At 33.3% G+C, this 23,022-nt stretch overlaps 1 protein-coding gene across 1 annotated transcript; it reads right to left on the reverse strand.

Moving 5' to 3' along the window:
* Positions 1 to 13,318: 13,318 nt before the first annotated feature.
* LOC125873862 (putative late blight resistance protein homolog R1A-3) lies at positions 13,319 to 17,182 on the reverse strand. Its single transcript, XM_049554709.1, has one exon. It carries the CDS (start codon positions 17,180 to 17,182, stop codon positions 13,319 to 13,321), a length of 3,864 nt encoding a protein of 1,287 aa, XP_049410666.1.
* Between the last annotated feature and the right edge of the window lie 5,840 nt (positions 17,183 to 23,022).

Raw genomic sequence — 23,022 nt, forward strand, 5'->3', positions numbered from 1 at the left:
GTGAAGTAGACAAAGCACATGACTTTGTTACACTGAGCCGATTGTTCATCATTTTCATCAACAACCATATCATCGCTTTCATATTCACTGAATATTTCATCACTACTTTGGTGTTCACATAAAAAATTATGTAATACAATGCAAACAACTACTATAGAGGGTGTTTTTGTAAAAGATAAAAATTTGGTGTAAAATTTCAATTTTCAAAAGATCCCAAATAATGAGATTTGGCCCAAATATTAGAAAAAACTAGTATTTGGGAATTTGGGATATTTGCCAAATAATGGCAAATTGTATGGACAAACACTAGTTGCCAAATTTTTCCCCAAATATTATTTGGGAAATCTATGGCCAAACGGCCCCTTAGAGTGCGACACAAGTCCCCAAAGTTGAATTTTAAATAAAATAAGAACATAACTTGATTTGCTTGCAAACCATCAAATTGAAAACAATTGATAATTTAATAATCACACCAACTTTTCTTTCCTTTGCTTGATTTTGTAAGAAAAATTCTTAAAATTTTAAGACTTCTTGTTTTCCTTTTGAGTGATAGTAACTTCCTTTTAGACTGGTAAGAAATGATTTGATTTGCTTCTTCCTATTTACCACAACTTTCCTTGTACAAAGAATGAGAATTATTCATAGAACCTCTATATAAGAATATCTCATTTACAAAGAATTCATCAAAGAATCATTGAAACAAATCCTTTTGAATTTGCCATAAAAATATTTTTGAAGAACTCCAAATTTTGTGTGGTCTTCTCTCAGTTCTGTGCAGTCCCACCAAAATATCCTTTTCTTAGTGTAGGAATGTCCAAATAACGAACGGCTTAGTTTGGAAGAAACTAGACTTTTAGTATTGTGACATATCCAAAAATCAACGTTAAACACCTTTTGGATTAACAGGAATCGATTTTTGAAGTTGTTCTTCAAATCTGGCAGTTCTTCAAACAGTAATGTGCAACCTTACCAAAACGTCATTTTCTTGATGTAGAGGTGTCCAAATGATAAGAGGCTTGATTCTGGAAAAAATAGACTTCTAGTACTATGACATATTCAAAAATAAATGTCAAACACAATTTGGATTGACGGGAATCGAATTTTGAAGTTGAACCCCAAATCTGGAAGTTCTTTTCGCAACTATGGCCAACCTCACCAAAACATCATTTTCCTGATATAGGAGGATTCAAATGATAAGTGGCTTGGTTTTGAAGAAACTAGGCTCATAGTATTATGACATATCCAAAAATCAATGTCAAACTCCTTCTGAATAGATGGAAATTGATTTTTGAAGTTGGTCTCTAAAGCTGACCGTTTTCCTCACAGATTTGTGTCTCTTTAGATTTTCTTATTTCTCTTTCTTTCAGGTTAACAAAGGAGAGTCAATGGTCTCGATATCTTATCAAGAAGATGTAATGAGGCCCGTGATTGGTAAGGAACATGTGGTGCACCTACATTCAGTGGCGGATCCAGGATTTGAAGGCTATGGGTGCTCACTTTCTTTAACGTAAAGTTGCTTGCCAAGAAAGGTTTTCTTCTAAAAACTTATATTTTTATAGTTTAGTTAGTAAATGAAATATTAAAAATAGAAAAGTTAAAAAACAATAAATCGAAAAGGAAAAGAAAAACAAGCAAATAACAATGAATATGTATAAAAAGAAATTCAGTTTGCTGGGATTCGAACCCTCAAAGTTGAGGGTATCAACGTAAGCTTTTCCTTTGCGCTGTGAACCAAAGCACCCGTCAGCCTTTTTTGTTTAGTGGGTGCTCACGAATTGATTATATCTATTTTTCAGTAGTTTCTATAAGCATATACAAAATTTCCGTCGGAGTTAATGGGTGCTCGAGCACCCGATACTTCCTATGTGGGTCCGCCCCTTCCTACATTTCTGATCAAAGCTTTGACAGATAATGTTGGAAAACTATATGCACACCGGAAGCAACTAGAATTAAACTGCTTACACGAATAATAGATAACCAATAATGTTATGCTAGAACACATAAACTTATTGAAATTTAATTCAAGAGTTACCTCTTAAAGCGTGAACCGATACTTTCAAGCGAATCCACAAGTTGGACAGAACTTCAAGGGGATATCCACAACATAGACAGTAACTTGTAGTCTTCTACAATGATCCCAAGTTCACATCTGAACTCTCTCAACAGTTGGGTGGGCAAGTATCGTATAAAAAACTTATTCCCTTTCTAGGGTTAGAAAAATCCCCAATTATAGAGATTTCTTCCCGGTCCAAAGAGGAGAACCAAACAAAGTCTATTTTTTTCAACCAGAAAAATACACGCATGTTTACTTTTTAAAAGAAAACTCACGCCTGCCTCCCATTTTCCCATTAGAAATAAGATTCTGAGTTCTAATTAAATATGAACACTGTAGGGACCACAAAATTAATTACAGAAGCTTCCTATTATGGAAATAATTCCAAATAATTCATTTGAATTATTCTTACAATAATAAATTACAAATCATTCCACTAGAAATTCGTAATTGCACACCTCTATTTATATTTCGAAATTCCCCATTAAACACTTTTGTAATTCCCCATGTTATGATTACATATACTAGTCAATAAATTAAATTACTGACGAATTTAATTCAATGATTAATTTCCTTTAGAGTACTTAACTTATTTCATGTGTCAGATTCATAAATCCACTTGCAATGTTTGACACGATGAAAACTTATAAGCTTCTCAAAAAGGCACATCGTCAATATCTATATTGAGACATGGATTCTATCAACTAACTTATTATTTCACCAATATATATTATTATCATCCAATCTACAAAGCATATTGACTCATCTCAAAATCTCACATTTTAATAAATCAAAACGATAATTAATATACACAGATTATAATAGTTATATCAAGATTGAGAATATAAGTACATTTAACAGTTTAGAGAATATGCTTTTGTCAGTCAGTCTAAAACAACTATCTTTACTCGGTCCTGTTCAATACAACAAAATGTACTAGCACAAGAAGTTGGAACTATATCGTTCCCACAATCAAGATAAACTATATATAATATTGTGCTACAATCGTACTGATGACATGTCCAATTTCCATCCTAGAATATGAACAAAAAACATTATAGTTATAAGAACCAATGATTTAATTCTTTGTGTATAAGCTAAAACTCTATACACTAAATCATCTACTATATAAGTAAACAAACACCATAAATGAATATATGATCTATTAAAACTGAATAAATAATTATTCTATAATAATTACTATATTTAACATATGGTTAATAGTATATACTCCAATAGATAACAATTTAGTGTGACATCTACCTTTCCAGTCGAGGATTTGGCAAACAATCATTTGGTGCTTCACCTTAAACCTTCATTGCGGAGTTGGTTGAGATAATTGGCTACTTTAGCTTTCATTGGAGACTTGGCGAGAGACCACTTGGAGAATCCACTTTGAAGTCAGCTCACAATTTTATCTTACTTGACTCTTCAGCTTCGCGCGTTTGTAGTAGAAAATTTATAACTCAAAGTAGGAGTGTTGAAATCACGAGTTTCTTATTTTTGTTTGAAAGACGACTCAAAGAATCAAATCTTCAGCTTTGCGCGTCTTTAGTAGAAAATTCATAACTCAAAGTAGGAGTACCGAAATCATGAGTTTCTTTTTCCATTAGAAAGAGGACTCAATTATCTACAATATGTGTAAAAACCACAGTCAAAGCCTTCATGGATTGGTACAGATGTTGCTTCAAAGTCAGCTCACAATTCTGTCTTTCTCGGTTCTTCAGCTTCACACGTTTGTGGTAGAAAATTCATAACTTGAAGTAGGAGTACTGAAATTAAGATTTTCTTTTTCCGTTAGAAAGAAGGTTCAAATATCTACAATATGTGTAAAAATCATAGCCAAAAGATTTATGGATTTTTACAGACATTGTTTCAAATTCAGACTACAATTTTTTCTTACTTGGCTCTTCAGCTTCACGCGTCTGTAGTAGAAAATCCATAACTCGAAGTAGGAGTGTCAGTATCACGAGTTCCTTGATCCATTGGAAAGACGACTCAAAGATCTACAACATGTGTAAAAATCACTACCAGAGACTTTATGGATTTGAACATATATTATTTCAAAATCAGCCCACAATTCTGCCTTGCTCAGTTCTTCGCGCGTCTATGGCAAAAAAAACAAAACTCAAAGTAGGAGCCTCTATATAACAAGTCGCTTTTTTCATTGCAAATCTGACTCCAAGAACTACAATATACATAAAAATCATGGTCAAAATCTTTATGTATTTTCACAAATATACTTTTGAAGTCTTCTAAGACACTGCGTTGCTTAACTCTTCTCCTTTGCTCATCTTTGGCACATTTGAACTCACGTGCTAGCTATGCAATTTTAAAAATATATTGTGATGATCACACAATGCCACAAATCTCTTTGTTTACTCATGTCACTGAGCTTAGAGTGATTACTCCAAGGGCCTACATACCTCGGTGAAGAGGATCAAGTCATATCGTAGTTTAAGATGATGAGTTTTTTTTTGGGTCGTACACAGTGTATACTCTTGCGAGCCAGGAGTAACATACAATTTAAGCTCGTGTGTTAAGGAGCGTTTCAACTTGCAGTTTAGGCTCATGTGTCGAGAAACATTTCAACTTGCAATTTAGGCTCATGCAACGAGAAACATTTCAACTTGTAGTTTAGCCTCGTACGTCGAGGAGCATTATAACTTACATTTTAGGCTCGTGCATCAAAGAGAGTTTCAACTTTGCAGTTTAAGCTCGTATGTCGATGAGCGTTTCAACTTGTAGTTTAGGCTTGTACGTCAAGGAACATTTCAACTTGTATTTTAGGCTCGTACGTCGAGGAGTGTTGTAACTTGCAATTTAGATTTGTGCGTAGAGGAATGTTTTAACTTGCAGCTTAAGCCCATATGTCGAGGAGCATTTCAGGAAAGAATTCTATCAATATAACTGTCCTTCTAACCTTTTGTGATGAAGCATTCATGTACTTCAATTTGCTTTTGCATTTTATGCTTTTGCATTGTTGAAGCTAATTTGCACTTGATTTTGTGTCAACTTTCAAAATTCGGAGTTTAGAAGTCCCCTGATGCTTTTTCCTTTTGCAAGCGATCGAAATCAAAGTATCACCATTCTTTTCAACGGAGAAGTCATATACTTTAGATGTGTTTGTTGTTTTCTTCAAGGCAGAAACTTCAATTGCTTCAAAGCTCCCAAACTGTAGTATGATGACACCTTCTTCAATTTTTGGAGATTCCTTAGGGAGAAGAACTTTTGAAATCAAATCCGTTTTATGATCAAGTTTGGCAGTGGCATGGTTTATCTCAATAGGATGATCATTACCTCTCGTACCAATGTCATGATCTTTTCCTTCAAAATGAAGCATTTTTTTGGTGTGATGACCGCTGATGCGGTGAAATTTACAATACATAGGATCATCGACTTTATTGGATTCTTTAGGTCGCTTCGACTCTGGGAGTGCAATGGCTTTATCGATTAGCAGATCATCAAGAATCATAGGAACGTCAGAGTCTAGAAAAGGAATACTCTTTCGCTTGTAACTTCTTCAAGGTAGATTGATTTTTTGCTTCTCGCATTTATTGATGTAGTGCATTCTCTTTAAACTTTTTTCTTGTGGAGGCCTTCGTAGAAGTTGTGGTTACCGCCATGTATTCCTTAGTTGTGTATTCGAACAACTCTTTGAATTGTGTATCTTATTTTCTTGGATAAAAAATAGGCGATGTCTTTCCATGGCTTGCAACGCTCAACTCCATGTCATGAGTGCGTGTAGCTAATTCTTCAATAGTTCGAGGTTAATACTTGAAGGATATATACAAGGCCCCAATGCATTTCTTGTAGACAAATTTCAACTGTAGAGATTTCAGAAAGTTGATCATTGCAATCTAAGCTCAACATTTGCCAACAATTGATGTATTCCACTAAGGGTTCATCCTTACTTTGTTTTGTGTTTGTCAATTCCATCATGCTCACTGTACGATGGGTACTGTAGAAACGATTGAGAGATTGATTTTCCAATTCTCCCAACAACTAAATGATTCAGGCTCCAAGTCCGTATACCAATCAAAGGCGTTTTCTTTTAAAGAACGAACAAGCTTCCTGACAAGAAGATCACCATGTGTACCAGCATTGCTACAAATCTCGACGAAATGGGCAATATGTTGCCTTGGATTTCCTCTTCCATCAAATTGTTGTAATTTTGGTGGTTGATATCCAATTGGCATCCGTAGATCCTCGATTCTCTTAGAGTACGACTTTGAATATCCTAAGGAACTTTGTGGTGGGCCATCATATTGAGCTTTAATGGTGTTTGTGATCATATCTTATAGTTGTTGAACTATTACAGTGGCCACTGAAAAAGATTGTTTTGCGCATTGAGACTCATTTGGCTTGGTGGAAACATAAACTTTTTCTTGAATGGTTAGATTGTGACGTGACCCTCCAGAGTTGGAGAGATCTAAATTACTCATAAGTTGGGCGATTTGGAGATTTTTATCATTAATAAACTTTTTGAAGGTTTTAATGGTTTGCTCCATCATTGCAAACTTCTCGTCCATGTCAGTTGCATCAACCATCAATGCGATGACCTTTGTTGAAATTGAAGAATTCGTTGAATTCTTAGATTCACCAAAGTTGAAACTAGGTTGAGAAAGTTCATCAGACAATATGGATGCAATGTTGCCCCAGGGATTGTAGTTACAAGTACCATTTAAGACTTTCTCTTTCTTGCCATCTCCAAAGAGGTGAAGTATTCAGATCCATCCAAGCTACTAGCCAGTCTTGACCTCGCATCGAGTGATTGGACCAGCATCACTAAAATCAATAAATGTGGCAACAATAGAGTCCTTGCATGAAACATCATTGATCTTCTTGAAGGCCATCGCAAAGTTGAACTTGTTGTTTTTTGATTTGTAGTAGGAAGAGATGAAGAGCATAATTGGTCCCACTAGGTGTGCCAAATTTGTTCGCAAAATATTTTTGTAGAGCCAAAAATTATCTGCAAGTAAAATAAATAAAAGAAAAATGTGATTTTTATGGACGAATCATGTGAGTACAATTCTATCGTTCTCTTGATTCTTTTCTCCTGAACCTCTCCATGATTTGAGGGTTGTCAGTAGCATTATTCTCAAATGTAGGATGATAAAGACCTCCTTGAGATGTATTTGATCTCCAGGAATGTTGGGAAGAAATTCACCGTTTCAAGTTGATCTCCAAAAAGAACTATGTTGACCACTCCTTGGAAGAGCTATGTAGCTGATGTTGTAGCTTTCTCCAACGTTTGTTCCAATGCTTGCTGAAGTGTTTTTGTAGGATCCCCCCTTGAATTTCATGTTCATCCCCTATTTATAGTTGTAGGGAGTGGACAAAGTTGCTTATGATTGGCCAAAGGATATTACTTTGATACTTGGCAGATTGTGATTGGTTCTTGCATTTGATTGGGACTACCACCTCACTTGGACACGTGACGTCACGTTTTTGGTCTAGGATACCTAGTTAATGTGACACGTGGCATGGATTTGGGCTTCAAGGTAAAATGGACCTTGGACTTGAATTTAATAAAAATGGACTTATTTATTTGTAAAGCCCAAATTAATCATTCAACCCATATAAACATGGATTTAATCCAAATTTTGTATGAATTAAATCCAAAAAAAATTGTGTGTCTACAGCGTCATTCTTTTTTAAACATACTAAAAAGAAAAAGAGTGCCACATAAAAAGGAGTAACTTTTCTTTGTTCCAATTATTTTGACTAGTGCAACTTTCTTTGCAGAGTGCATGTAAAGAAGATGGTTACAATTCTCTTTGTTGTGCCAACCTATTTTTCTCTTATTTATGTCCACCATAGACTCATGTCTTTGAATTTAAGTCATTCTACCACTCGAATTCCTAATTTTGGCAAGATGAGCAAGCACTCTTACAAATTGCAGCGGCTGTTGGTAAGTTCTAGCTTGAGTGTCACCTTTGTATAGATTTATTTGCATGCTCTCGATAGTTTGGAGATACTCGCTACGATAAATGTTTGAAATTTAAAGAAGAAATTTTCTTGAATCTTTTGGTTTTAAACTTGTTGTGCCATTCTTACAAAGTAGTGTAAAAATGGGAATGTTGAAATTTAAAGGATGCATTCTTTTTCAAAATGGCTAAATAAGGAGGTTAACACACATCATCATCATATATTACTGAAGGCATAATACATAAATATGCCCTTTAACTTTGCCTCATTTCACATTTATTCCCTCCAACTTTGGATGTGCACAAGTAGACACTTATACTAGTATAAAGTTGAACAAATAGACATATGTGTCCTACATGGTATCCTACATGAAATTTGTGTCCTACATGGTGTTCTACATGTATTACGTCACGTATGACTCATGTGTCTACTCGTTTAAGTTTATACAAGTTCAAGTGCGTACTTATGCATACCCAAAGATGAAGAACATAAATGTAGAATGAAGCCAAGTTAGAAGGCACATTTATGTATTATGCCTTTACTAAAAGTGCCATATGTCATCATCATCATCATATCATCATATATTATTAAAAGTGGAAAGATTCTAAGTGCAATGATGGATGCTTGGTACACTGAACTAAAAAATTATCTCCTTACTTTGGGTTTTGTTAAGTCGCATTCTGATTCCTCACTCTTCATTATGCATAAAATTGGGTTCACGGTTTATATTTTAGTTTATGTGGATGATATCTTAGTGACTGGCAGTCACCAGCGAGGTGTTCATTATGTCATTGAGGCTCTTTCTCAACATTTTTCACTGAAGGACTTAGGACCTCTTCATTACTTTCTTGGTATTGAGGTGATTCGTTCTTCTACTGGTCTTCTGCTTTCTCAAGAGAAGTACACTATGGATCTCCTACAGGAGGTAGCTATGGATAACAGCAAAGGTGTTTCCACACCTATGACATCTACTATTGTTTTTTATCCATCGCTTGATGATCATCTAGTTCATGGTTCCTTATATCGGCGCATTATTGGTAAACTTCATTACCTTTCTTTCACTCGTCCGGACATAGCTTTTGCTGTCAGCAAGTTGTCACAAGCTATGCATAAACCATTTATGTCTCATTGGGTTGCTCTTAAATGACTTGTCCGCTATCTCCGTTCAACTACCTCATTTGGTGTGCTCATTGCCAATGAAACTGATCATAGGTTGCTTGCGTACTCTGACCGGAAAGGGGATCCTCATGATCGCACATAGACCACTAGTTATGTTATCTATCTTGGCAGTTCACCTATTTCATGGTCTTCAAAGAAACAGTGTTCAGTTTCTCGTTCTTCTACAGAGGCAGAATATCGGGTAATTGCTCCTACTGTTTCCGAAACTAACTGGCTCACCCATCTTCTTCAAGAGCTTCAGTTTCCTCTACTGTTGTTCCAAGAGTTCTCTGTGACAATATCAACACCACTTATATTTGTGCGAATCCTATTTTCCATAGCTGCATGAAGCACGTGGCCATCAACTTCCATTTTGTCCGTGAGCAGGTTGAGTGTAAACAACTTGAAGTTGCCCATTTACATGCTTATGATGAAGTTGCAGATCTTCTTACAAAGCCTTTCCCGCGTGCACAGTTCGGTAACCATTTCTCCAAGTTGGGCATAGTAAACCTCGACACCAACTTTCGGGGGCGTAATAACGGCTAGCATCTAAGACCCTTGTTACCTATAGCCCTCTTGTTACTTGTAGGACTCTTTTTATTTTGCTTTTATAGTAATTATACTTATCAACTCTTTCTATCTTTAGAAGTGTAATTACGTAGGTTTCTCTAAGTTGTTATTTTATTCTCAGCCTTGTATGTAATACATGGGCTATATAAGGGCCAATGCAGTAATCAATACATATCAGTTTATCTGCATCCAGTACTTGTCTTTCTCTTTATCCTTGACCAACTATCTGGAATGGGTGTAAGGTTTGATAAAGAAAAACAGGAACTGTTGCTTCTTAATACTCTGCCAGACTCTTTTGAAACTCTTTGAGTATTTTTGACTAATTGGCTATCCAGCTTATGCTTTAAGGCACTTGGAGTGAATGTAATTGCAGGTGCTAGATTACATTGAAGATAGCGGTCTTGAGGAGATCGCGTAAGGAACTTCAAGAGCTTAGGGTGTTTCCTTCTGATCCATTTTCTCGAGGACCGAATGTATCCTTGAGAGAGCAAGGCCTTGTAGCTGTCTCAGTGGGCTGCCATAAGCTTAAGTCAGTTTTATACTTCTGCTGCCAAATGACAAATGACGCCTTAGTTACTATTGCAAGGAACCGTCCTAACATGATCCAATTTCGTTTGTGTATTTTTGAGCCTCAAACTCCTGATTACTTAACCCTTGAACCACTTGATGCTGATCTTGGGGGCCATTGTGCAACACTGCAAGGAATTACGACAACTTTCTCTTTTCTGGCCTCCTTACAGATCGTGTGTTTGAGTACATCGGGTTCTATGCTAAGAAGTTAGAGGTGATTTCCTTAGCTTTTGTGGGGGATAGCAATCTAGGCCTCCACTATGTTCTCTTTGGTTGGGAGAGCCTCCGTAAGTTGGAGATTGGAGACTGCCCCTTTGGTGATGAGGCTCTGTTGGCTTATGCTGCAAAGCTGGAGACAATATGATCCCTTCAGATGCCTAATTGTTCAGTAAATTTTGATACATGTAAGTTGCTAGCCCAGAAGTTGCCAGGGCTTAATGTTGAAGTTATAGACGAGAGGGGTCATCCGGATACGAGACCAGAAAGTTGCCCAGTTGAGAAACTTTATACATACAAGACTGTGTCACGAAGGAGGTTCGACACTCGTGGTTTTGTTTGGATAATTGACGAAAATGGTGTTGTCATGTACTTCTGGTCATGTAGATAAATGTGAACCTTTCATTCATTTGAGTACTTAAATCCCATTTGTTGAAGTTTTAGAAGGTATTTCAGTGTTCTATTGTGAGTTTCGGATTTTGGTCTAAGTTGGTCGAATGTTCGAGGAGGGGAAGTCCTGAGTGCTTATAAGCTCTCTATAGACTTTTCATTTCACGACCTAGCTTTTGTGATAAAAGTTTGTCGGGTTTGTGACAGAGTCGTATAAAATTCGTTTTAAAGCAGTACCATGATTGAGTTGACCACATAAGATGGGACTTCAGACCAAGCAACGTAATCTATGGATTCATGTGAAGTCATTAGCTTTTGTCAAAATCATATATATATATATGTAATTAATTAAATATTAAATAATAATATTTTAGTTATTTTCTAGATTGTAAGTTATTTATTAATAAGACAATTAAAGGTCATTAGTTAAATTATATAATGAATTAGACAAAAAAGAACATAAAGTAACGTGCACTAATTGGGAATTAGTGTTTTTAATGTACACTTATCCTTTTTGTAATGATGAAGAACCCAAAATATTATAAATCTTATTAATTAAATATTATAAATAATACTCTCTTTGTCCCAATTTATGTGACACGTATCGTTTTTCGAGAGTCAAATAATTTCAGTTTGATTGAGAATTTGCTCATGAATTCTTCAAATTTTTAAGATGAAATTTATATATTTTTAAACTACGTAAAAAGTACTACAAGTCATAATAATTGACAATTCAAAATATTTAAAAGATATATGAAAAATTTATGGTCAAAGATAGACTTTTTTGAATCTCAAAATTCAAAATACCTCACATAAATTGGGACAGAGGGAGTAATATTTTAGTCATTTTCTAGATTGTAAATTATCTATTAGTAAGACAATTGAAATTGAAAGACCATTGATTAAATTATATAGGAAATTAGCTTAAAAGAAAGTATAGTAACGTAATGCCTTTTCACTGACATTAGAATTATGTGATTCAACTTATAATGCAATGAATATATTTGTGTAAATTCTCTTAATTTTTTCNNCACACCTAACCTTTACTAAGGTCCTATTACCCCCTGAACTTAATTTATAATATTCTACCCCTTTTCGGCCTATGTGGCACTATCCTTGAAAAAAATGTCAACATGCGCTGGGCCCACCTGATAGTGCCACGTAGGCCAAAAAGGGGTAGAATATTACATATAAAATAAGTTCGGGGGGGTAATAGGACCTTAATAAAGGTTAAGTGTGTCTCTGGGATTTCGGGTATAGGCTAGGGGGGTACTTATGCATTTTCCCTTAATTAAATTATATAATGAATTAGCCAAAAAAGAACATAAAGTAACGTGCACTAATTGGGAATTAGTGTTTTTAATGTGCACTTATCCTTTTTGTAATGATGAAGAGCCCAAAATATTATAAATCTTATTAATTAAATATTATAAATAATACTCCCTTTGTCCCAATTTATGTGACACGTATCGTTTTTCGAGAGTCAAACAATTTCAGTTTGATCGAGAATTTGCTCATGAATTCTTCAAATTTTTAAGATGAAATTTATATATTTTTAAACTACGTAAAAAGTACTACAAGTCACAATAATTGACAATTCAAAATATTTAAAAGATAGATGAAAAATTTATGGTCAAAGATAGACTTTTTTGAATCTCAAAATCCAAAATATCTCACATAAATTGGGATAGAGGGAGTAATATTTTAGTCATTTTCTAGATTGTAAATTATCTATTAGTAAGACAATTGAAATTGAAAGACCATTGATTAAATTATATAGGAAATTAGCTTAAAAGAAAGTATAGTAACGTAATGCCTTTTCACTGACATTAGAATTATGTGATTCAACTTATAATGCAATGAATATATTTGTGTAAATTCTCTTAATTTTTTCTAAAGTGATATAACTATCAGTTAAAGTATCTTTTTGATTAACTATTTTGTGATATAAACTTAAAGTAAAAATTAGAGATCAACGTGATATACACGTTCCCAGAAACAACTACTATGTACATGCATTAAGATATCGACTAAATAATTATAAATATATAATTGTGAATGCAATTATTATTGATATAACCTGATTCATTATACAAACTTGTAAACTTTAAATTTTGGATTCATCATTGTAAACAACTTATAAGCAGTCTACAAGAAAATTGTAGGTGGTGAGAATGTTGAAAATTATTATGTGTGTGAATGCAAAGAAAAATTTAAGAGAGTGACAATAGAAAACAACATAGTATAGAATAAGAGATACCTAGTGGCAGAAAGTAACAAAAAAGTCCCACAATCTTTCATAACAATTGTAACATAATTTTCTTAATCATGTACTTATTCTTAAAGAAACACACAGAAAAGCACAACTTATTGTATATTTTGCTAAGTTTCTTCTTTCTACTTTGGCATTTCATACATAATGCTTAAAATCTACTTAAATAACGGGATATTCTTTGAGCCAAGGATTTGAAGGTCGTCCCTTGCCATAATTTCTTCAGCATATTCCTTGATCTTCATAGCGGAATCTTCAAGTTGAGGGCTCTTTACAAGTTTAATGATTTTTAATGAATCAATATCCCCAAAACTAGGCGGAATCTCCTCAAGCTCATGGCATTCCAGCAGATCTAATTTCTCAAGCACGGGAAAGGATTCCTCTCCAACCTCCCACTTGGACAAAGTCACTTTGCTCAACGTCAGACATTTGAGATTCTCAAAGATGTCTTCCTCTCCTATGTTCCATTCTCCCCCCTGAATGATTGTACGATGAAGGGACAACTCTTCAAGGTTGGGCAGTCTCACTATTGTTGATAGTGAATCGGATGTCAGAGGAAAGTAATACAGACACATTTTTTTCAAATTCGAAGGGAAGTGAAAATCCCACAGCCGATTTGTCATTACAGAGGAGAGCTCACTGTCATTTATGTTTGAGCTTTTAAAAGCTACTCTGAGCTCTTCTAGTTCAGTTAGGCAATCCAATTTCGGGAACCAAAATTGCTCTGTTGAATAATCACATGATTCCTTGATATCAAATCTAAGATCTTGAAGATTGGGAAACCTTTCGAATATATGCTCTGTATCTTTGGAATAGGAAAGCACGAGTTTCTCTAAATGTGTCAAGTTCTCTAACTTTGTGTCCTCTGCTATCAGTATTGATCCATCTGCATCCATATCAAAGAAAGAACCAGCAGTCACAGCCAACGCTCGCAACTTCACAAGATCCCAAATTCTCGGTAATAGTACCAAGGTTGATCCGTCGTTATACACCGACAGGATTTCTAGATTCCAGAGGTTTGAGAAAGACAAAGGCAGAGATTTAACTTCTATCCTCATTAGTAAGTACCTCAAATGATTCAACATGCATATTTCATTCAGCAAAAAATCATTCACCACGACAAAAGTGGGATCCAGGTGCAACACTGTAAGATGCTTCAAGTGCCTTAGGTGACATGTATCATAAACAAGGCTGTCCAGCTTTTCTCCAACTATCCTCAAAGAATACAGGTGTTTACCAGAATGGCTTTTCTTATTTAAATCAAATAGGACAAAGTTGTTAAGCGCAAAAAACTTGATGCTATTATCAATGGTCAACATACGTGGCATCAAATCTGAAGAAGAAGAAGAAGAAGAAGATAGTGTACGTAAACTTACCCATTCAAAGAACTTTTCCTTCCTTGCTTTTATCAAACAAAAGTCATGCACAAGATCATGAAGTTGGAAAGTCGGGTTCTCACCTATCTCATTGAAAGAAATTACCAAGCTACTGGAAATTAACTTATCCAAATAAACCTTCATAACTTCTTCCACACTCTTCATCTCTGTCTGTTCCACAAGTCCTTCAGCAAGCCAAAAATGTTTCAAAAAAGAGATTTCCATTGCAGTGTCCTTCGGATTACTTGCAAGGTAAAACAAACACGGCTTGAGGTGATGTGGCAAATGGCCATAACTTAATTCTATAACCTTCATCACTTCCATTTTACTGTTCAAAATAAAGGAACTCAAATTATTTTGAACTATTTCCCACGCTGTCTTTTTCTTTTCCAAACCTGCAATGACTCCAGCAATCAGATCAGCCACCAAAGGAAGCCCTTTACAATTTTCGGCTATTTCTTTACCAACATCCAATAGGTCATCAGGGCAACTCTCTATTCCAAATGCTCTTTTCTTCAACAATTCCCAACTTTCTTCTGATCGTAGCAATCGAAGGTTAAGAGGAGCAGTGTTTCCATGCAAAGCCACTTCTTTTTCTCGAGTTGTCAAAATAATTCTACTTCCTTTCTTAACTCTAGGAAAAGGTCTTGTTAACTCATCCCATGTTGCGGTATCCCACAAGTCATCTAAGACAATAAGATACCTCTTTCCATACAGTTGCTTACGTAGCTCATCAGCAACATCAATATTCTCACTCAATTTTGAATCTGAATCACTAACTTGATTAAAAATTGTACCCAACAACTTCTTCTCGTCATGTTCTTGGTCGACTGTGCACCATGCACAAAGGTCAAAATGACTAGAAACTGATTTATCACTGTATACTTTGTACGCCAAAGTAGTTTTACCTGAACCCGGCATACCAGTGATCGAAATGACATCTAGATCTGCCGGTCCACCAAAGAGCTTTCTAATTATCCAGTTTGTCTCCTCCTCAAAACCTACAATTATTTTACCAGTTGTCAATGACTTACTTTCAACTGGCTTCTTGGGAGAGTTTACAGCAATGAGCCCTTTGTTCTTGGGAATTTTCTCAGGTAAATTGGAGATGTCTTCTTTGATAAGCTTGATCTTATTTATGGTGATGGGAAGTGAGAAAATAAGATGTAAGAGACCATTGTCTCGAACAAGAAGTGAATCAATGATATCTTTTGCCTCATATGCTACATTTAAAACACGTGCCCAGAGATCTTTATACAATTCTTCCTCATTATTCACGAAAAAAGATCTTATGAATTCCAGATGTTCTTTCACCAACCCAACTTCTTCCTTGATCAAAGCAATTGAATAAGCATTGGAATCCAGCAAATCTTTTAAGTGTATAAGTAGAAGATGCATGAAGAGAGGTCCATCACTCATGGGGAAGCAAATTTGAGATGAGTCGGGAGATTTCAAGTAAACGTGCCTCAGATCTCCCTTCAGGAGTTCAATATCTTTTAGCAAGTCTAGTGTTGTACGATTTGATTCATTGGTACTCTCTTTCTTCATTGATTTCTCTTCTAAGCCACGGACAAGAGTTGTTTCATTGGTACTCTCTTTGTTCATTGATTTGTCTTCTAAGTCCCAAACAAGAGTTGATACCTCCCTGGTAAGTGCTCCAACACGTGCCAAGAGATCAAAAATTGTGTCAGGATGAATCAAGTCGGTAGGCATGTCAGTAAGAATAATCAACAGAAACTCCATCATGATGTGAATGTTTCGAGCTCCTGAAATGCTTGGGTTGATTACAGTTACCATTCGCTCTTGTAGATGAATAAGATATTCTCTAAGAATGTCTGGAAAGGATTCCAGGAGTTGTTTAATGAATTGTCCAACTTCTATTGAAGTCGAAGATTTCAAATTTGTGTAACATATGTGCATAACCTCCAATTCAATTGGAACAATCTGCAAGAATAGATGTGCTAACTTGCTTAGTTGAGAGTATTCATCAGTCTGATCATCCTCATCTAGCCGGGAGAGTCCAAGCTTTCTATGAAACTCCCAAAGAAAGAGTCCGACTCTCTCAGCCATGAATTGAAACTGAGGTAAGACATATTTTACAATATCTTTTTCAATGCAACCATTCACTATCATTCCATGGAAATCTTTCATATTACCACACACATTCTGAAGCATCACAAGCTGAGCGTTATATGGAAGTATCATCCCAGCATACTTGGATAGATAATGTAGATTCAGGAGGAGGAAGTCCAACTCCTCCTCAGTCATGGATGTAGAACGAGGACATGAGCTGATACAATCATCTATATTATCCATGAGGCTACCAAGGACATGAGGCAGGTTGTATTTGTTGTCAACATCAACCAAAATTGATTGAAACACAGCTTTAACCTGTTCTCTTTGCAAAGTCATTACATCTTCAAACTGCTCCAAATCGGAATAAGAAAGCAGGACGTTTGCCCAAATTAATGCCAGCTCAATTTTCAGCACTTCAACTAGACCATCGTCAAGATCTATTTGATTTTCTTCATTCGTTAACCTCTCCATGATATCCACAACATTGACAACGTCCTTGCGAAGAGCAGAAAATGATACCTGCCAAAAGACCAAATGTTGTACTCCGATCATATCATCATCATATATCATATATCGTCATATAGATTTGAAGGACATAAAATATGTCATTTACAATACAAAATTTACATGAAATGTTTTGGGACATTCCCAGAACTAGTATCATATAAGAATCTAAGTCAAAAGTTGGATTATGAAAAGATCCCTTATCTATTAATTTATTTTCTTAAAATCATTTTTAATAATTACTTTTTCATTTAATAAATAACACAACAATCTACTTTAAATTATTTTTTATTTTCTTAAAATTATTTTATCCTAAAAATCAACTTCATAACTACACCTCTTCATTTTCACAACTTATAGTCTAATAATATTCATTAATCTTGTGCCTTTAACTCACGCATTATCATCTTCATGACTCTTAATTTTTAATAATCTCTATTATTTCTTTGTCTTTTCAAATTCATAACCCCAAATAATATGTTATAATATTATTAAATCTCTTAAATCTATATATAATATAAAGTCAAATGTAGACAAGGTAATGTGGCACCTCTCTAAGGCCACCATTGTTATTTATCTTTTTTTTTTAAAGCCTTTTTTGACATTTTCTCTATTTTTTCCTTATTTTTTAGTTTAAAAATTAACTATAACCTATCCTATTTAAGAGGTTTCATTAATTTTTTTTAACAATCATATTAATTCATTGTCTATAAGTTACTGCATTGATTTTATTAATTATAATGTATCGGTTGAAGAAGTGAAAAGCCACTCCTTGTCTTCTCCTTTCTTAATTCATTTTATTTACTCTTTTTAAAATTTTCATATTTTATTTTATATTTTTTAATATATATACACTAAAGTTGGAAAAAAAGCAATATGATACTAATTTAGGTCAAGCAATTTTCAATTCATTTTACCTTCTTCTGATTATAAGCTAATACTAATATTTTGTTTATATTTTATATATATTATAAATTTAATGTATTTATAAGGAGTAACTACTCATAATTCATAACTCTTCAATTTCTACTCTTAACAATATTCATAACTCTTCAATTTCTACTCTTAATAAAATCCATAACTCCCACAATTTTTATGTTCATAACCCCCAAACTTTAATTTGTAATGTCTTATTATATTCCCCTATTTTTCCTATATAAACTCATGTTTTGTTCATGAATACTCTCAAAGTTAGTCTTTCTTTTCTTCATCACTTTTGAGTATTTTATAACTTGTAACACAAAAGGAATATATGAAGATAAAAAATATTTCATCTCAAGTCTATATTTTTATGTAGTTAGTTATGCTTTCATAATTGAATGTGTTTTTTACGTATTCGTTATACTTCTCCAAGCAAGTATATATACATGATCGATAAAGAAAAATTTCATGACAATGATATTGAGGTAATTTTGATAGTAGTAGTAACATTTTAAATGCATTATTTTTGTATGGTTGGTCGAAAAGTTAATCTAATTTAACAATTACATAGTTGAGTTTGATTATAATATTTGTTAGATTTCAACTAATCATGAATTTTGATGGTTAGTACACTCATTATTATTTTTTTGCAAATGTATTGTTTAGTATATATTTCTTTCTTCTCTTTTCATATAATTATTTTTGAATTGGTATAATTGAAATAAAAATATTATAAATATCATACATATTGTAGTATCATATCAACAATCTTACATATGTTTTTTGTGTAAATTAATTAGTAGCATATGATAAGGACTTTGGCACAGTTTTAGGGAGCGAAACAGTGATAGATCTACTTGCAAAGGAAGGCCTAGAAGAAAACTTTTTGAAGCATATATAGAAATTATTTTTGCTAGAAATTTTCTTACTTTTAACTTGTAATAGTAGTTTTGTTACACCTATTGATAGTGTTATTCAAAAACTTTTGTTTCAAAAAAGAAATTAATGTCTACATAGAAGATTGTAGTCTACAAAAGATAGAGAAAATTTAAAAAGAAAATATATCTTCAATTCAATACAATAGATTATTGTTTCAAAATTAACCTTTTATATTCCATTTACCTTACCACTTATATATCAATTTTTGTTTAACAAATAATATGTACATATTGAAGAAAACAGGAAAAAAACTATATATTATAGTCAGGACGAAAACAAATATCTATATTATCTTCATTGCCTAATATGAATGTATATAAATATTACATACTGCTTCATTTAAAAATAAGAAACTATCAAATATATATATATATATAACCGCGTGAAACGCGGATAATTTCACTAGTTCAATAGATAATCAATGAAATATTCATTATTTAAAACCAAACGAATGAAGATTAATACATTCAAATTCTTTTTCAAAAAATATTCGTATGTCTTGAGTTATACGTTTGTATTTTTTTGAGAATAAAAAAAATAAAAAAAAACGTATAACTCAAGACATACGTTTGTTATTTATTAGTTTATGTATTATGAAATGTATACCCTTTCATTTATTTATTTATTATTATTATTGTTATTATTTATTTTCTTTCAATATTCACCTTAATATCTCATATTTAATTACATATTCAATTATTATTCTTTATAGGGATAAGAGTTTGAAAAATACCCCAACTTTGGTCGGATTTGTTGTTGCGATACTGAACTTTCATGAGGACCTATTACCTCCCTAGACTATTTAATACCGTATTTTAAACATATATATTTGCCCACGTGGACATAAAAAATAATGCAAAATTATAAATAGTAATGTGTCCACGTGGGCACATATATACCTTTAAAATACACTATTAAATAGTTCAGGGGATAAAAAAAATACGGTATTAAATAGTCTAGGGAGGTAATAGGTCCTTATGAAAGTTTAGTATCGCAACAGCAAATTCGACCAAAGTTGGGATATTTTTCAGACCCTTATCCCTTCTTTATAGATATAACTCTCATACTTTTTATATTCATAACTTTCAAATATTTAATTTAAAATTTTAAGATATCTTTTGGTATTCCTTCATTTTTATCTATATAAATCCATCCTTTTTTGTTTCATGTGATCTCTGTCAAGGTTATCCTTTTCATTGAAAAGTTAGAATAGTGAAGTGCTTATATCATTATTGTAGTATCATGTTTTAATTTGACTAGATGAAGAATGCTATATGGGAGCAGGAGTTGACAAGAACTTGTAGTATTTATTTATTGTATTTTCTCCCTATTTGGCTTCTTTGATTTGTATTTTTATTCGGACTCAAATAGTATATATGCCTCTCATTTGGTATTTTTTTTCTTCATATTTTTAAGAATTTATTTATAACTATTGCATTTTATTACTCATTACATGTATGTTTTCATAAAAATTTGATGGCATGATATATAAACATGACCCTTAACTTAGCTTCAGCCGACAACTATGCCCTCCAACTTTGAGTGTGCACAAGTAGACACTTAAACTTGTATAAAATTGAACAAGTAGACACATGTTTGACATGACATAATACGCGTAGGACGCCACGTAGGAAATAAATTGTCGTGTAGAGTACCATGTAGGACGAATGTGTCTATTTGTTCAATTTTATACAAGTTTAAGTGTCTACTTGTCCACACTCAAAGTTAAAGGTCATAGTTGTCAGTTGACGTCAAGTTACGGGTCATGTTTATGTATTATGTCTATACATAAACAAGTATTACTAAAAGTGGAAGATCCTAAACTCAAAGTTGAATTACCATTTTTGCTCTTATACTTGAACAAAATGTGATAACATATTTAATTATTTAACAATTAAATAAAAAATTTATGTCCAGTAAATACTAAACGACCATTTTACCCTTATACCTAAAAGCTAACCTGCACCTAATGTCAGGAAAGTGATAAAGTCCATAAGAATCAATTGTAGGAAATTAAAGCATTTAATTGGTTGTTGTGGGTTTGTTTGGAAAGTCATCGGCTAATTGAAATTGGTGTAATTACTAGGGTCAGTTTAGTAATTACACAACCTAGTAATTACACTGACTTATTTATTTGCCACATTGTAATTACAAGTGTATTGTTTGGCCGCACAAGTGTAATCATAAGGTTATATTGAATTTTAAAAATAAAAACTAATTATTTAAAATTTAAGATTTATATTAGACATATAATAATGGCCTTTATAAATGATATTAAATCGAATATATATATATATATATATTATCTTTTGAAAATATATTAATTAATAAATATATGTTCTTGACTAATATTATAAAAACTAATTGATTTATATTTTTCAATTTAGTATATTTTAATTATACTAATCATAAAAACTAGAAGTGCATAATTTCTATGAACATCATGAAATGCATGTTTGACAAAAAAATTAAATATAAAAACGCAGTATAGTATATATATTTTTATTTCAATATATGACATTTTATTCCATTTACTTTACCACAAGAAGTATTTTGTTTCTTACTATATACATATAAATAATTTGCACTTAAAAGGATGCAAAAACAATAATAATTCCTTTTTGTATATTGAAAAAGATGAAAAAGTATATCATGTCGCAGATGATGAAAAATATCGAGATTATTTTATATATCCAACACTAATCTGAATATAAATATTATGTACGACTTTATTAAAATAAATGATCATTCATCTAAAAATTATTATATGTATATAGAACATGTGAAACACGGACAATTTCAATAATGCTTAGTGATATAATTTACAGAAGTCAGAAGAATTTTAAATTCTCTTTTTTTTTTTTTGTATTTACCTGCTCTTCCCCTCTTCAAAATCAGTTAAAAACATCACAATAACTCAATAGATGCAATATTTTTCGTTACAACACTAATGCTTCAATTAATTCCATCATGTGGATTTTGGTTACTAAAACTTTTTGAATATTCACACAACTTATTTTGTCACCTCACTCACACAGTCACACGATATCTTTATAAAAGTTTCCACCTTAATTATAATATTCTAAATAAACTTGAATGGAAAATGTAGTTTAACACTTGATGGAGATAGTCTGAGCTATGCATCATATAAGCAGAGGTTGATCGAGAATTTAAGTTTTATGGATTCAATATTATCTTCAAAGTCATGGGTTCACATCTACTATTTGTTATAATTTTCATGAATATATATATAAAGAGTGGTTTCCATCGTTATAGAAAAGCCAACAGGAAAATTTTTTGGACCGAAAATCTTTTTGGTAGTATCTTAAAATTTCCCAACCTAGTCCAGATTTGGACGAAGTTGGAGTCAGTGAGGTCTAGGGAAATCTAGTAACAAACGGGAGATCATATTATAAATTTGATCATATGAGTAGATAAATAAGACGTTACAGAACCCGTACGACTTTACGAACTGAATTCAGGCGAGTAGAACTCTCGAAATTGATCTTAGAGTGAACAGGTATTTTCTGAGTGTCGTGGGGGTAAAGGTGTGTTGTGAAATGAGGGTTTGGAACTCAATTCCAATGTTCTGTCTCCACCACAGCCACCAAAGTGGGATTAGTGTCGCCAGGGCAGGGCCGCTGTAGCAGGGTAAGGACCGTTGTGGCGGGACAGACGTGACTTAAGTCGGAAATAAACCCCAAAACTTCATTATTGTGCAAGTTTCAACTTTGAGAGCTAAGGAACGAACCCAGGTGTTTTATTGACAGTTTTTCACAATTCTTGAGGCTAAAGGTAACGTTTCACTCTCCGAATCCATTTTTCGATCCGTAGAACTTAGTTTCTTGGGTAATTATTGATGGGGGAGGATTTTGCTCTGTGATTTATGGTGGAAGGAACCCTAAATTGGGTATGGGGATCAAGGGTTTGGCCTAGGGTTGATGATTTCGATTATAACCCAGGTAATTAGGCTTCGTTTGTTGATCCTTGCGTTAAATTGATTGTTTGTAGACCAAGAACAAGTGAAAAGAATTCGAAAGGGGAAG

The sequence above is a fragment of the Solanum stenotomum genome, chromosome 8 (assembly GCF_019186545.1).
Source record: "Solanum stenotomum isolate F172 chromosome 8, ASM1918654v1, whole genome shotgun sequence".
Classification (NCBI taxonomy): Eukaryota; Viridiplantae; Streptophyta; class Magnoliopsida; order Solanales; family Solanaceae; genus Solanum; species Solanum stenotomum.

What these genes read in the sequence shown, in the direction of transcription:
- LOC125873862 (XM_049554709.1), bottom strand. Translation starts at nt 17,182, where the DNA reads ATGATATATGATGATGATATGATCGGAGTACAACATTTGGTCTTTTGG.